At 35.4% G+C, this 16,682-nt stretch overlaps 1 protein-coding gene across 1 annotated transcript in view; it reads right to left on the reverse strand.

Moving 5' to 3' along the window:
• Window positions 1–16,682, reverse strand: part of LOC109823893 (DExH-box ATP-dependent RNA helicase DExH14) — a 50,261-nt gene that overhangs the window by 20,607 nt on the left and 12,972 nt on the right. Inside the window, exons 4-33 of the mRNA XM_020390324.1 lie at window positions 16,123–16,576; window positions 15,982–16,047; window positions 15,398–15,502; window positions 15,031–15,324; window positions 14,215–14,331; window positions 14,032–14,091; window positions 13,816–13,887; window positions 13,634–13,750; window positions 13,396–13,557; window positions 12,573–12,638; window positions 12,333–12,485; window positions 12,157–12,240; window positions 10,745–10,819; window positions 10,522–10,653; window positions 10,378–10,443; window positions 8,441–8,506; window positions 8,221–8,343; window positions 7,378–7,527; window positions 5,993–6,205; window positions 5,757–5,912; window positions 5,420–5,644; window positions 5,231–5,332; window positions 5,057–5,137; window positions 4,868–4,948; window positions 1,964–2,167; window positions 1,749–1,865; window positions 1,537–1,659; window positions 1,383–1,472; window positions 1,194–1,319; window positions 1,011–1,073 (exon numbers count right to left, since the gene is read on the reverse strand). Of these exons, the coding sequence (XP_020245913.1) occupies window positions 1,011–1,073; window positions 1,194–1,319; window positions 1,383–1,472; window positions 1,537–1,659; window positions 1,749–1,865; window positions 1,964–2,167; window positions 4,868–4,948; window positions 5,057–5,137; window positions 5,231–5,332; window positions 5,420–5,644; window positions 5,757–5,912; window positions 5,993–6,205; window positions 7,378–7,527; window positions 8,221–8,343; window positions 8,441–8,506; window positions 10,378–10,443; window positions 10,522–10,653; window positions 10,745–10,819; window positions 12,157–12,240; window positions 12,333–12,485; window positions 12,573–12,638; window positions 13,396–13,557; window positions 13,634–13,750; window positions 13,816–13,887; window positions 14,032–14,091; window positions 14,215–14,331; window positions 15,031–15,324; window positions 15,398–15,502; window positions 15,982–16,047; window positions 16,123–16,576 (3,943 nt within the window). The remainder of the gene's footprint in view (window positions 1–1,010; window positions 1,074–1,193; window positions 1,320–1,382; window positions 1,473–1,536; window positions 1,660–1,748; window positions 1,866–1,963; window positions 2,168–4,867; window positions 4,949–5,056; window positions 5,138–5,230; window positions 5,333–5,419; window positions 5,645–5,756; window positions 5,913–5,992; window positions 6,206–7,377; window positions 7,528–8,220; window positions 8,344–8,440; window positions 8,507–10,377; window positions 10,444–10,521; window positions 10,654–10,744; window positions 10,820–12,156; window positions 12,241–12,332; window positions 12,486–12,572; window positions 12,639–13,395; window positions 13,558–13,633; window positions 13,751–13,815; window positions 13,888–14,031; window positions 14,092–14,214; window positions 14,332–15,030; window positions 15,325–15,397; window positions 15,503–15,981; window positions 16,048–16,122; window positions 16,577–16,682) is intronic.

Below are 16,682 nucleotides of genomic sequence, written 5' to 3' on the forward strand. Positions count from 1 at the left end.
TCCAATTCTATTATGTTATCCTACAGTAATAGATGATGAACAAAGCAGAGCTTGTAGGTTCCATAAAGAATTGCCAAGGCTTGAAGGTTGTACTGGGTTGAACAGAGATATAAACTGATAATTTTATTTTCCAAAAACAACCAATCAAAATGTATAATCTCACCTGATGCTTTTATAAGTGACAAGGTTGAAGAAAGCGGAAAGCGGAGGGAAGCGTTAAGGTGCCACTTAGGCTTTTTGGGTTTAAGCAGAACTTGGGAGGGAAAAAAAAGGCTAAGTCAAGTTTTTTAATTTTCAAATTGGGAAGAAAATATCAAAAAAAAAGAGAGAGAAAATCACGGAAAACATACGAAAATTATAAAACAAGCAAAAAATTAGAGGAAAAAAAATTCTACAAATGCATATGTGATGTTTGTAGAGATTCTAAGGATGAATTAGATGTGTAACAATACTTAGTTTCAATCTCGCAATATTAACAAAATACTATACAGATTGTAATGTGATAAACTAACATGTAGAGAACTCTGTATATCAACTAGCCAACAAGCTAATTACTTAATGTATATTATCAAAGGAAAAGCTTTCGATGGCCGCTCTAGAGCCAGTTTTGGGTTTAGAGGCTTTTTTTAAGCCATTTCTCACGTCATATCTTCATTTAAGCAGGCTTTTTCAATGTGCAAGCGGCTAAGGGCGGAAATGCTTAAGCGAAGGGGGGCTTGTTGCCATTTTTTAGAACTCCGGGAAATGATTTCTTGCATCTAGAAACATATAACAAAACTTCGTGAGCTATAATGAAGGAAAATGTGACTAACTTCCAGTATGGCATCCAAAGCAAAACATAATAATATGATAATATCAGCCACGTTATCAAATAAAAAAAACTCTTCAATTCGGAACAGCAAGAGCACAGAGTCACTGTAACTTTATATTTTTGCAGATTGAAGAATATGCAGTCTATTATGGTGTTGCAGATTTCACCAAGCGCATATTTGAAGTTCCAAACAGGTTACCTCAAGAATGGGTCCTCGATCAGCCCCCAGTAAATGAATTTCATCCAATATCATGAGTCCAACCTATTAGTTTGAAGAACATGTTAGTGAGAATTAAACAGAATTACATCAGTTAGACAGTTCAGTCCGACACAAAATCCTCATAGAGCAGCAGAGCTTTTAAGAGGCAAGAAACCTACTCACCTTCATCACATAGCTTCTACTGTGCCAACTGCGGCTGATGCCATCCCACTTCTCAGGAGTCGAAATTATGATGTCAGCTGACAACAGTGCCATAAGATCTGGAGTGAAATCCCCAGTCATTTCTACCTGATATAATTATTCACCATTAGCGCAGAGTTAAGCATTTTTGTTCCAAGTATGTAAACATACCATTCTTTTTCCAAGTTGAGAAACTAGTCGCTTCCTCCAATCATTCATTCTTTCTCGAACGATAGCCTTGAGAGGTGCGATGTATATCACCTATAAGAAGATGTCATTTTAAGCAGTGAATTATGAGAAACACAAATCCCAAAATCAAACTGACCTTCATATCAGGTTGAGTGTTGAACAAACGAAACATTGCCAGCTCCGCAGATATTGTTTTTCCACTCCCTGTAGGAGCTCCTAGAAGAACATTGCTGTCTGAGTGGTATAGGACATGAAATGCCTGCAAAGTGGGTGCTCAATTCATAAACAGACAAAAGAAATGAAGTAAATAAGGAAATCTAGAAAAGAGTAACTGGAAACAGAAAAAACCTGTGTTTGGATTGGATTGAAATGCGAAAACCTGTAAAGATTTTCGTAAGCTTCATTGCCAAGAGAACTCACAGGAAGGGGTTTCAAATCTAGAAGCTCCGTGTGTGAAATTTGGGTCTGCAAAAAAGAGAAGTTTAGCGCATGACAAAAATCATGAACCACTAATTCAGAAGCATGAAAATTTATTGAATACATCAGACAATCCAAATCCAAACCTGAGGCAACGTTAAATTACGAAAAGAAATCGTGTAAAGTGACTCTGAACGTAACCACGAGTCTGAAACAGCACGGATATAATACTGTGCTGGATGCGGCTCAAATATGGGTATGGTAAATGAAATCTTCTGTGGTTCCCCCTTTGCCATCCTCTTAGTCAAAGTGAAGAGCTCCGAATGGTAAATGTGGTCATTCTCAGAATCCTGCTTCAAAATAGGAAAAGTGTTAACAATCACAGAGTAGCAAACAACAATCAGGTATGTGTATGCAGTTTCCATGTTTATCTTAGAAGAAAAAAAGGGGGAAAAGAAAGAAAAGAGAAGAAGAGTCTACACCAAAATCTAGCACAAAAGGCTGGTACGACATAAACAGTGACCACACTGACTAGGTAAATAACTTTTCAAGGAGGCACAGTAGAGATTTACCTTCTTGTTACTATACCCAGATATGCTGGTTTGCCAGTGTTGGATAACTAGTTAAATCCAGTAGGCTTAAGAATGTAGGAGGCTTTAATCTTCAAGGTATATAAGCATTTTTCCCTTTCTATAATAATGTTCTCTGTTATCATTACATGGATTCCGATCCTCTCCATTCTGAACTAGATCTAATCGCTTAAGAATGTAAGAGGCTTTTAACTTTTGACTAAATTTGGGGGAACAAATCGAGGGAGTATAGGGGTAGAAGCATTTTCCCTTTCTATAATGATGCTCTAGGTTAACATTATACGGAATTTGATCTTCTCTCCTCTGTATTAATAACAAAGAATCCACATGTCCAATCACAATTGTCAATATATATGGTATTACTAATCTTGCACATGAATATCATCCTGTTGGAAGTAGAAAATGTTGCATTAGATGATCTCATTCCATACAGTGAACATAAGCTTATATAATGAGGCTTTTGACTAAATTTAGGGAACCAAATAGAGGGAGCGTAGGGGTAGAAGCATTTTCCCTTTCTATAATGACGCTTAGGTAACATTATATGGATTTCGATCCTCTCGCCTCCGTATTAATAACAGAGAATCCACATGTTCAATCACAATTGTCAATATATATGGTATTACTAATCTTGAACACGAATACCATCCTCTTAGAAGTGGAAAATGTTGCATTAGATGATCTCATTCCATACACTGAACACGAGCTTATATAGCCAATACAGTCAACTGTCGAGCACGCGTGTTATAATCAAGCCACATGTGCTATAATCAAAGATTTACAAGTGCTATGGTCTAGGGATGATACAAGACAATCAATCTTGATTATCAACACAGTAAAAGAGTCAAGCCATAAACTACTACTAAATTACTAATAATGATATTCTAACGCATCCTACATTTTATAACTGCAGCTATTCACACTTTTATTGCAGACAAATCAAATTTGTTCATTAGATGATTTTTATTAAATAAGTTGATCATCCACTGCCTAGCCGCAAAAGGGAGAATCTAAATCCATTATGCGCAAGTAATCAGAAGTTAAATTTATTAACAAGAACTTAGAAGTCAAATCTTCTGACTATATAAATTATAAGCAACTTAGCAGTACATGAAATTCAAACTAACTGTTTGACCATTCAAATAAATACTAAGTAATGATCAATCTGAAACCATACTTGACAAACATGTAAATGAATATTTAGGACTTATTGCCAGATATTAAGTATGCCTATTCAGTTTGCTAATGCCAGATATTAAGTATGCCTATTCAGTTTGCTAATGCCAGATATTAAGTATGCCTATTCAGTTTGCAAATAGTGACACTCAGGTGTGCTTAAATGCTAAACATACATATAACCAAAATATACACATGTTTTTGACCCAGATTAGACCCACACCTACGAGAGTTTATAACCACTAGAAAATCCAATATGCTTCCACTAAGTTAGTATCAGATGGTTGTAGATATTGTTTAACCTCAATCTTTCAAGTTACTCAAGGCCTTAAATTTTGTCGGCATGGGAAGAGAGGCAGAAGGAGAAACAGCAACATTACACATGATCGATAATATTGGTAGCCTCTTCATTTCCGTATTATGACAAGTCCAGCAGCAGGCAGAAGTGATGGAAAACCCCATAAAGTCCCGAACTAAGTTGCATGAGACACGGAAAATTTGTAAAAGGTACGACACGAGGGCACAGATATATATATGTATGTATATGTATATTAATATCTATTAAAATTAATAACTTACATGTTATGAGAATTAAATTTCCTATAACTTTTTTCTTTCTATTTATGTAGATTATAAATTGAAAAACAGCTTGTTTTTTAACTTGATATCCAAGTAGCCCTTTAAATCAGAGTTCATAATTGGTATCAGTTGACACAAACTTGAACCATGCGCAATGGTTTACAAGAAGTAGATGTGAATGGTAGGATATACGACTATAAGTGTATGAAGAGTATTTTAAATTAAAACATGTATCATATAATTGAGTACACACCCGAAAACTATGCATATGTTGAAGAAGTGTGTAGGAAGTTTGGGTGCAGGTACGCAGGTGCGGATGCGGCTACAGGTGCAGGTACAGGTCGGGTACATGTCCAGACAGAAGTACTAACATAGGTCCCAACAAATGTAAAGAAAATAAAAACTCTTGACACATTCTCTCTTCTTCTGTTTTGCTTTTCAAGTTATGAATTACACTTCCCAGGCTATGTTTCACATTAGCTCGAGCCAAAACCATCATAGGTTGATCAACTTCTGCATACTCATCTGGTTATGTCCTTAACTTTGCAATTAAATAGATTACACTGACAAAAAATTTGAAGAAAGACATAGAACATTAAACAAATAAAAGAAATAAGACAACCAACATGACGTTTTTGGTTTAAGCTCAATAATTCACGTTATAAAAGTGTGCTGAAGATAACCAAGTCAATTGAATATTACAACCTCAACAAGTATCCACCAACGTTGAGTAGTGCCGTGGAAGCGATCTTTCCAACGAAAGTAGGGAGTTATAAGCAAATCAACCTAGATATGAAATAATAATACTGATGTCAGTCGATAAATATACACAGACAGTAGATAATTGAAGTTTGAAACCTTTAAATTTTGGTGATAGCTTGAAATATAACATACCTTGAGGACGGTTCTCGTAATTGGACTCACGGTTGCAGATAAGTTGATGCTCGGGAAACATTCCAAGTATTGTTTGACCAACTTCCAAGATAGAAGCAATGAGATCAATAAGCAAAGCCAGCTAATAGTCAATAAAAAACTTGAGAAGAACTGTTACAAATATGATTGATCCACCTTCCCTCCAGGGGCGAACCGAATTAGCGCTCCAATTTCTTTCTCCTCCATCTCAAAAAGATGATCTAAGTCAGCTTCTCGTTCCTCAAGTTTTCTCAGAATCTGTCATGTTAATTTTAGCATATTCATGGTCCTCAATGTAACAGGGTAATGCAACTAAGAAAATACTTTTATTGATTCTGGACAAACCTCAGCAGAAATATCCCTATCAAACTGCCTGAGAGGATGCTGATGTGGCCAGATCTGTTTATCTACAGCTTTACAATATTCCAGCATAAAAGCTGACATTTCACACCACCCTCTGCGCAAGCAGATTTCAAATAAAGCACGCACGATGCGAGCCAAGCTTGCACTAATATATGCAGCATCAGAAATCAAAGAGAAACTATCTATTGAACCTCGAGATATGTAAACCTGAAACAGTAGAAATCGACCATTTCATCATTGACTCTTACTTCTTACGCTTTCCCCGCAAAACAGGACAAAAAAGCTCAAAAGAAGAAGTAAATAAAGATCAAGCATATACCTGAATGAGGATTGAAATTTTCCAATACTTATCAGTGGGTCCACCCTTCACTTCTAACGGGCAAAACTTTTTTATCAAAGCTTCTAGCTCGTCCACCTCTTCATCTCGAACAATAATATTTTCAAATTCAGAAGAATGTGCAACCATGTTAATTACCTGTGACAGAATGCAACGGTGTAATGATAAAAAAACATACATAAACTTGCATGAACTAGAAGAAGATTATCTTCACTCACTTCGCTGTCATTCATATGCCGTCTTAGCATTTCATTATATGTCTCAACACTAGAGTATTGAAGGTAAAAATGGCTCGCTATACGGCCCAGCTCAGTGCAGTAGAAATTGCCACTTTTCTCATCGAACCGCATCATCTTTGCTTTGTCAAGAGCACGTGCAGCATCAACTATAAAAGATCTTTGCTTTGAGAGTAAACTAGGATCTGCAATAACCTTAAAGGAACAAAAAAGGAGTCATTCAAGTACTGCAGAAAATAGGCAATGAAAGAAAAAGAATGGAATCCTTACGGATAATTTTACTGGATTATATATTCTCATATTCAACAGTGCTGAGCATTAACAAGGTTCGTCATTGCACTAACATAAAACTATTGCCTATGAATCTCGCAATCACAAATCAAGTTTTTATCTTAAAGGTTCCCACAAATATCATAGTGTGTTATAGACAAGCTATCCATAGAACTGTGGCCTCTCTTGAACACTGTAAAATCTCTGCAGTCTATGAAGTCCTAACACCATTGTTTTAAATCATTGTTCAAAAGAATGAAAAACTACAGACATGATTAAGTTAGACTTCATGATATAAAATTTAGAAAATAATAGAAATGTAAAACAATGAAGACAACAGGAACCAAAGAAATATACTTGGGGAAACAAGGAGGCAAAAAAAAGGACATTTCCACTAAATAATACTTGATATAAGAAACAAAAGGAATGAGGGTTAACAAGACACTAACAAAAAATTGTTTAAAACAAGTAAAAAGCCATGAGGATTTTACATTTACGAAATAAGGAGTTTGTAAATAGAAGAGAGAAAACTACAAGTACTTGAGTATTTAACCTGCCAGGTCATAAACACGGCTTATATCAACCTCAAGTCCACCTTTACCATGAAATCAAACCAAAAGTAAATGGGAAAAAGTATATACTGAGAGAGAAGAAGAACAACCTATCTAGGTAAGACGAAGTAATCCTCGTTTGGCGAAAGATATAAATAATTTGGCATAGTCTTTTCAAATACATGCAATCTTTAAGTAATTGGACTATTTGAGTAATGGAATAGACAAGAGTACAAAAATGCAGAATGACGTAGACTATTATAAGCCTAGTAAGCTGAAGTATGCATCTTCAGGTCCCAAATTGAGCTTTACAGCACAGACCAACCAGGAGTTTCCATGTTATAATGTACTGGAAAAGATGACCCAAACCAAAAGTCAATGTAAGATCAAAAACACCAAACATATTCCAAAAGACTAGCAGAAGAAAAAAATATAATAAATCAAGGCATGCAACATAGTGCCAAAGAAAACAAGAACCTCGAGTGCAAAGGCCCAGCCAAATTTGCAGTCTAGAGAATACAAATGACTAAAAAATTAATGAAATACCTCATCCCATGAAATTCCATAAACCAAAGGATTCGTCTTCATCCTTATAAAAAGATAAGTATATCCGATCCATGCACAAGCTTCCTTGACATTTGTTACTGTTCCTAAGGCCACCTCAGCATTCAAGTTGTCTTTCATTGAGGTAACGAACTGCACATAATAATAAAACATGCAAGGATCATCAGGAGAAGAAAATTTTAATTTAAAGACATGTATGACGCATATAAGAGAAACTTCTTAAATTTAAAAAAAATAACTAAGCTTTTCAGACAAAAGAACCGAATACAAAATTAAATCTCAGAATTTATACCAAATGAAGTATGAAAGTGAATAATACGTACAAATCTGAATAATAAAGAACAAAGGATATCATACTGAGATGGAATCTTCTTGAAATTAGTTAAATAGAGAAAAGGAATGTGAAGAAAAAAGAAAACTTATCTTTGACGTAAGGCGTATACTGGTTAAGGATAAAAGTTAACAGACTGCAGAAGTTTTCTAACAAAAAATATCTTCACAATCCCATGATACGTGTTAATTCGACCATGCACTCTTCTGTTTAGATAACATGACAGAATGGCCACCCTACCTTTAAGAATTTATTGGAAGAATGATAATTGTTGAAATCAAAATAATCATCATGAATGGCATTCATGATTTTAAATATAACACGTGAAAAATATACATGCACAGAAGAAAAGATAAAGTAAATGGTTAAAACTGTGACACCAACGACTAGCATATTATAGATGTCAGGTTCAAATAATTGAAAAACCAGTGAGACAAATAAGTCCCAGTTAACGTAATTACAAATCAATGACAGAACTAAGCATGAAAATTTACCTGGCTTTCTATTGGGAGTTGACTCGTCAGAAGTCTTAAATAAAATGCTAATTTGTCATGAGTTGTAATAATTATTCCTTCACCACTTTTGTCAAACTGGGGTCTTCCAGCACGACCAAATATCTATAATAAAAGCAATAGAAAGGAAGACCACAAAAACTGATCAACAAATCATTTCCAAGGAACTCTAAGAAGATTGCTTTGGTCAAATTAATTTTACCTGCATAACATCAAGCATACCAAGATCCTTCCATCCACCAGCCTTTGGATCATATAGTTGGGTGCCCTGTGGTAATTGCATAGACTCAATGATATGAAATACAGAACAGGGAAAAGAAGAGAGAGATGATCACAGTTATATGCATATATGGAAGAGTTAAATCAGATAAAATCAAATATTCGTATCAGGCGAACTGGAGCACACATTAGCAGCTACTCATATGAAATTTAAGTATCCATGCTCCTTGCTCTTTTTGTCCCATATTTATATTTTCAATTTTATGTTTTCGTCTATGTTACCCGGGTACTTCTATCATGAAGCTGAACCCGTACCTGACACATACCCAACACTTATCTGTACCCAAACTTCATGGACACTCCTAGGATATATGCATACATTTACCCAGGCATTTACTCAATTATATGATATATGTTTTGATTTAAAATACTTGTACACTTGGACATATATCCTACACTTCATGTCCATTTCTTGAAACTCGTTAGCAGTGTTTTAAATGTCGGCCGACATGTCGGATTTAGGGGCCAACCGATACAATATGGATCTTTTCAATGCATATTGTGTTTTTACAGTTCATGTCATGTCGGATATATCAGGCGACATGTCGGATATATCAGGCAGATATGTCGGGTGATATATCAGTTATGTCAGCTAATTTTTCAGTCTGAAAATTTGGCTGATTTTATTATTATTTTGATTATATTTAATATTACTTCCAAAGACAAAAACCGATAAGTTAAGGAAAATGGAAAAAAGACCGAAGTAATATCCATCGCTCATCTTCTCTCTCTCCTTCAACATCTCATCGGTCTCTTCTCCGAGCTATTCCTTCAACATCAATATCGAGCGATCTTCTTTTTTTTAACCGCTAGTATCGGAGTCCTCTTTTCTCACATTTTTTCCTTCACCATCAACCCTAAGCATCATAAGTTATTCACTTTTTTATATATTTAGACAATAGAATTTTTTAAGTATGTTTAGATTTTATTTATGATATTTATATTACACATATGCACACCATCCGATATGACAATCCGATATTTTTTTCATGTCCCCCCGACATATCCTGATTTTCGTTATCCGATATGAATTTTAGCCATCCGATATGAACCCGACATTCGACATTTAAAACCTTGCTCGTTAGACATGGATCCGGTTGTTTAAAATCATATCCAAGTTAAAAAAAACTATGATTTAAAAGAGTGGTTTGAGTGTCTACTTAAAAAAGGAGCATTTTCCAATGTATAACAATCAACATAATAAAGGAAACTTAAAATATGATAGAAATTTAAATTTAAATAGCACATAATTCAAAAAATAATAATGGATCTCATGTAAATTATTAATCTCAATATATAAATGTAGTTGTGTCCATGTACCCTATATTTCACAAATTTGCCGTGTCCCGTACCCATACCCGCACCCAGTACCCCTACCCGTTTTCATGTAACTTAGGTTTTCATTAAGTAACATCTAGTTTTTAGAGGAATATAATGTATATAAATTAAATCTGACGATACATGGCAAGGGTTCCAAGGCATGATTAAATTACTAAATGTAAAGCTATAGTCAAGAAATCCAAATGACAAAAGAAAAGAACTTCCGAGGAAAAATGGCAATATATGAGCATCCCTTCCAAGAGAATGCTTGCTTATCATGCTTAAGCACCGCCAGACCTTGATTGCCACTGAAGTGCAGAAAAAGACTAGTATTTTGTGATTCAAAAGACATGTACCACTTTAATAAATTAAATACTAAGGTCATGTTTGGACTTTGGAGTGGGTACTATCCTTTATATAATAAAATAGTGAGGTATTTGGTTCAAAATTTGAGGGCATTAGGTGGGACTATTTCTAATTTCGCACAATAAATCGTATTAATAATAAAGATCAGAAAGCAACATAGATCAAGTAACATACCTTGATGATAACCGTGTGAGCAGGGAGATTCACTCCCCACGCCAATGTTGCAGTACACACAAGGACCTAAAAAAAAGTGATCTTTACATCAGTGAAAAGAAAATCAACATAAAGATTAATGTGTTTAGATATAAAGATGTCAACTTTCAAAAGGCCGCGAGAGAATAGGCGCTCGGTCAGGCCTCGATCAGCACGGAGCATCCCAGCATGATGAATGCCAATTCCATAATCAAATAACTCCACAAGCTCCTTGTTTCTAGACTTACTAACTTCCATCTGCAACATGTAAAACAGGTCAAATCAATGTATGTAAATTAACATTAAAAGTGAATATAGACCCAAAAAAAGAAATGGATGAAAGCTATACCTTAACCAAAGAAAATTGAGGATCTTTGTCGTTAATAAAAAACTCCAGCTCCTCATATTTTGTAGCTAGTTCGTGCTGCATCAGCAAGAGATCCACAGAAAGCACATCAAAGCAATCCCAAAATTACAAAATGTGAATATATTTCTTATGTGAGCTCGTGAATGTTCTTTAAGTGTTGAATGGTCTAATGATGGATGAACTCGAATAAGTATATCATAAAAGATATTTAGTGCATGAGTTGTCCAAACTAATTGGATATCACAATATGTGCTCTGATATGTGTATAGCAATTTTGAACATTGTGGGCTCCGCTTCTAGCCAACCAACATCAGTCATAGCAATGTATTTGGCATTCTACAATATATGTTTGCACTCAATGTTTTACGCAAAAGGAGTAATCTAGAAGAATACTAACCACACAGTTTGATGTGTAATAAAGAGTATTTGAATTACAGAGAAAGATTGGACGATGAATATTAGATAGAATTTCATATTAGCTAAATTTAATAGGGCATAGTAACTGGAAAATATAATTATTCTTAACCAAAAGTTCAGAAGGTGAGCATTTTGTAGGATTCTCTTCCATCTTTTTATTCTGAATAATATATTCAGAAGAGAGGGAACAGTGATAGAAGCTAAGTTCAGGATTTGGGTTCTGGCATTGTATTTTGAAAATTGGACTATTTTAAAGCTACCTAGTGCATGAAATTCCCAAGAAATGGTAGAGCAATACGTAGATAAATCAACCTAAATTAATACATGCTTGCCAAACAATTTAAGGAACATGATAATATGAAATGCAGCTTAGAAGGCACCAGATAGGTCTCTGTCTTCCAACCATCATGTTGCATACAAATTCTGAGATAGTCAGATCCATGACAATGAAAATGAGTAACATAACAAGTTATTGAATAGATGGAAGTTATCATTGATGTTCTCAAGGAAGAAGAAGTCCACAAATTACAAACTTCGTATATAACTGATAACCTAGTACCATGTATTCTCATGACCCATCTGCGAGTCTGTACTAAAATTCTTTCTGCGTTCCTGGATTGAAGAGAATGATACATTAGTGATTAAAAGCCTCCAAATGCTCCTTGAAACTGTAAATATGCTCCTTATACAGAACTTCTGGGAAACTTGTCACTTTAGTGTAGCATGAAATAATTAGAGGGGTCCTCAAGCTAATATTCATTACGACTGTGAGTCAAACTAAAGGCAGAAGTCAAAAGGGGAAAACACAATTTGTCAGGTGGAAGCGATCTTTGAGATGTCTGCTTTATTGACACAAACAATGAAGCCGTCTTAGGCAAGAAAAAAAACTAAAACTCATGAGTGTGCATGAAGAAAGTCAAGAAAAAGGTACTTGATATCTGATTCCGTATGGAAGTTCCACAAGAACGAAACATTACCAACATCCTAGCAGTTTTTCCTGTGTCCTTGCGTGAATGAACAAAAACCATGGCCTGATGTCCTTGCTTCAATGAATTAACAACCTGATATGAATAGCGATATCAATTTTCAGAAACATTCAATTTCAAATAATCATAGATATGAAATAGTGTAACACAGAAAACACAATAAAAACCTTCTTATAGCATATATCGTTGAATAAAGTCATCTTTCTTGAAAAATCCTTCTCTGTAATCCCAATATACTGTTGTGCTAGAGGAACTGGTCGATAACTGGAATCAAAGAAGAATAGACCAGTTGCCAGATTCACCCTCAAAAATTGAGCAACCTGATGAATTACAAATAAACTTGTGACATGCTTCCAAGATGAAAATCAAATTTTCGTGTCAATATGTCATGTTTATTATCAGGAAACCTCTTTATAATTTGGAAGCGTAGCAGATAAGCCAACAATCCGAATCATGGACTGTGTCGACTCTACCTGTAAAAAGAAACATACAATTAACAAAAACATTGAACGACTTAGAATGACATAAACACTAAAACCGACTGGAGAAAATAGTCTGGCTACTTGTTTGCCACGGATTTAAAAAATATAGCTCCAACTATGGCGCATCATAATTTGCAAAGAAATTTAGTAGACTACAAAAATCAGCTTAGGTGAATGTCAGATAGCATATAAGAAAAGAAGCATGTGTATAGTATGTATTACAGTTAAGCAGCTATTAATAAATAACCAAGTGTCCCACATAGATACTAATAGTTTGATTTGTATGCGATACTAATAGTTTGATTTGTATGCAATACTAAGAAGAACATCGGAAGGGAGCTATTCAAGCAGTTATAAACGATCAATACTTTCATTTGGTTCGTTTTTACTCTTTGAATGGCACACAATATACCTGCTGCAGTAATGAAATTATCAATCTCAAGGATTCAGAGACAAACAAAAGCAAGACAGACATGAATTAAATTCTATAAATAAAAACACCTTAAAAAAAGGATGAGAAATTCTGATGGAACAACATCTCCACCACAAAATCATTCCTAATATAATGAGAATATTAGATATGCCTTTTCTGAATCATTGGAAATAGAGTCGAGTACTTTAATAGAAGGTTCAAGTTTGAAGGAGGATCATGTGTGAAAAGAAACTATGTACAAGTATAAACCAGTTTGCACCCTAATGCTAAAGAAGTAGAATTAGGACTGTAATTCTACTTCTTTAATTAACGTACTTGTCGAAGAGTCCGAGCAACTAGAGCTTCAATCACAGCACCTCTGTCGTCATTCAGCAGGTGCACTTCATCAATAATTAAGAGTTTAACTAACATTGACAATGACATATCACTGCTTTTTCGAGTAATCACGTCCCATTTTTCAGGAGTGGTCACTATCATCTGTTAAATAACAAAGTAAAAGATATGAGCCAAGACAGTAATTTACCACAAAAGCAACATTTCAGCTTACACAGACCTGGGTTTCCTCAAGCTCATTTCTAGAAAGCTGCATGTCACCGGTGAGTTCTTTCACAGCAAGATTTAAGGGAGACAACCGATGACTGAATGTCGAAGTCACCTCCGCTGCTAACGCCTGTAGTTCATATATCAGAATACTGTTTAATTGATCTAAAATGTAATGATCATTTCCAAATATACCTTCATTGGAGCAACATAAACTATTTTAAATTCATCCTTATGCAAAATTCCATCCCTGAAGTGCTGTTTAATCTGCAAGATAAAGCTTGGTTATCTTGATAAAGCAAAACCATGGAAGGGCAAAATAAAGCCAATAGATAATTATAAAGTTTAAGAAAAAAGAAAACGTGGCAGCAGAAAGGATCCAGATCAAACTTTAGTTCTTTTGGAAAATACCTCATGAAGAACAGAAATCATGGCAATATTAGTCTTTCCAGCACCTGTTGGAGCACAAACCTGCAAGTATATAGAGCAAACTAATAATTGAAAGTTTAAACCTTTTATTAGCTAGAAACCAAACAGTGAATCAAGAATTAAAAGAAGGTGATCTCAAGTGCCATATTTTAGAATAAACATTACTAGAATGTTCTCATTTGAGTGGTAAGTCGTCTGAAAAATACGACTCTGAATCCGGTTAAGAGACTTGTATCCGTGAAAAGCAGTTTGGGCAAAATCGTCTAAGTCTTTTATTTCAATCTGTCAAAATTAGCAAGAACTGAGTTAGACAAAATTAAGCTCCATGCAGCAAGGAAACCTTATGAAGTGCAAAAGGGTAAAATCAGGCAACAGAAATATAGTAACAGGTACAAAAGAAATGAAAATAAAAAGCATATACAAGCATGTTCCTTTCTATCAAGTGATGGTCAATAATTTTAAATGAATTAAAAAGAATTATGCTTTTCGAGATTTATCTTGGTATGGTTTATGAATAAGGTCCAAGAAATCCATAAATATCTATCATGAGCTCAATTCTCAAGACAAGAAATGATATTTTATCAAGCACGGCATGTTATTGCCCCTCTGGAGTCAAGGATGATCAGACTATGGTGAAATGCTTCCAATCATAAAAATTTGACCATAGAATATTTTCGTGGCTGATGTCCTTATATAACATTAATGACAATTATGTCAACATAACACCACGCAGAAACTAGAGAGAGATTTTACAGCATGAACATGGAATATTATGGTCATCCTGCAAGCACTCCAAACTCCCCATCCCCACCCTTGCGATCACATGCCTTGCTAGTGTACCAGTCAGCATGAAAAAGAAAACGAAAAACAAAACTAAAACACAAATAAAGATACAACTGATGCAATTCAGAGTAAAGTTCTGATTTGGGAATGGAACACTCAATTATAAGAACAAAAAGTGCAGAAAGATAATGCAAGTACCAGCTTCTCATCTGGCGTCATAGGTGCCGTCGGAGTGGGTGGAATGCTGACTTCCTCATAACCTTTTTCACATAACCTTGTGGATCCTTGGGGAAGGGCACACGATCTTAACCCTTCACCAGTACCAATCAGATCATCAAACGGTTGTCTTTTCTCACTGGCTAATAGCAAAGAAGAAAAACTATCAGTAGCCATATCATATGCGCTCCCATAATCCGCCCCACGCTTATTTCGTTTTTCCTCCTTGCGCCGAAGTTTATCCAGTTGGCGCTCAGATTCTGTCTGTATAGTAACCTGAAAGAAGAATGAATGAAAAAACATGTAAAACGAATTTCGACCTTGGTCACTGCATAAGGTATCAGAATACCTGAGTTCCGTAGCTAGGCATCCTCGATTGACTGCTGGATGATGATTTCTCAGATTTAAGCATATGTAGCCCATGACTAATAGCATCAACGAGTTCTTTTCGATGCTGCAAATGGAATATTATTGGTGTTAGTTTTGCTGCTGGATGGTTCTCATCAGTGCAGCGGGAAGTAATATACACAGCAGATAATGATCGACATTCCAGAGCAAAACAGGTTTCTATCAATATGTTAAATCTTTTACAATTGAAAACCAACAAAGTTTCGTATCAGTGGCCACTCCAACTGCAAACTGAACCAAGGTTTCTGAGAAAGAGAAGATAGCTGCTAAGAATCATAGGAAAGTAACAAATGGACACATACTGTTAATTCCCTTATTTGTAAAGTTGTATAAAAATCTAGCCTCGCCAGCTTCACTACTGAACAAAAAGAATAATAAAGATTCTAGGTTCTAGACATGGTTATTGTTCAATAACAGTCAACAGTACAGGTAGCCATGCATAGTGCAACTACAAGGTGACAATGGCTAATATATACAGGAAAACAAGTTAGAAATTAAGAGATGAAATTTTATTTGTTTTCTTACCGATAAAAGATTATGTACTGTTTCAACGGCACCATCCCCAACGAGTGCCAAAAGATCACCTGCTATCTGATGACAAAGATTTAAGTAAGGTTCAATGGCATGTCCAAAACCGAAAGAAATGCTAAAGATTACGATATGCACCTCATCACCAGCTTTGTTAGACATGAGCACCCGACACAAGGCCATTGCAAGTTCATCACCAGTAAGTAATGAACCACCCCCTTCAACTATCAGATCACAAGCATCTTTCAGCCATCTTAAATTCACAACCTCTCGGGCAGCGTTCAAATGATGTGTAGCTTCCACGTAATAGTCATGTTTCTCACGAAATATGCTAGAGCCAGTATAACTATCCCCAGTTGTACTGACGCCATTTTCAAGAGGCACATCCAGAAGAAAGCGAGCCGGAGCTTGAAAAGTGATTTTAAAACCGAATTCAGGATTACTTTCACAAAGTCCATCTGTCATCATTGCCTGGCCATTTGCAGCCTCGGGACCATTATGTTGTAGAGAAAAAAGCTTCTGAGCTAGTGAAGAGACCCTCTGAAGAATAGAATCTGGAATAGGGCAACCGACAAGCCTCTGTAATTCTTCCCTGAAAGCAAATTAAAATTGGGGTTGTTCAATCTAATCTATGAGCTTTATTGATCACAATAACATTGAACATTAAGCTTCATTAAGGTTCATGAGGATGATATAGG

Source organism: Asparagus officinalis, chromosome 9, assembly GCF_001876935.1.
Source record: "Asparagus officinalis chromosome 9, Aspof.V1, whole genome shotgun sequence".
NCBI lineage: Eukaryota > Viridiplantae > Streptophyta > Magnoliopsida > Asparagales > Asparagaceae > Asparagus > Asparagus officinalis.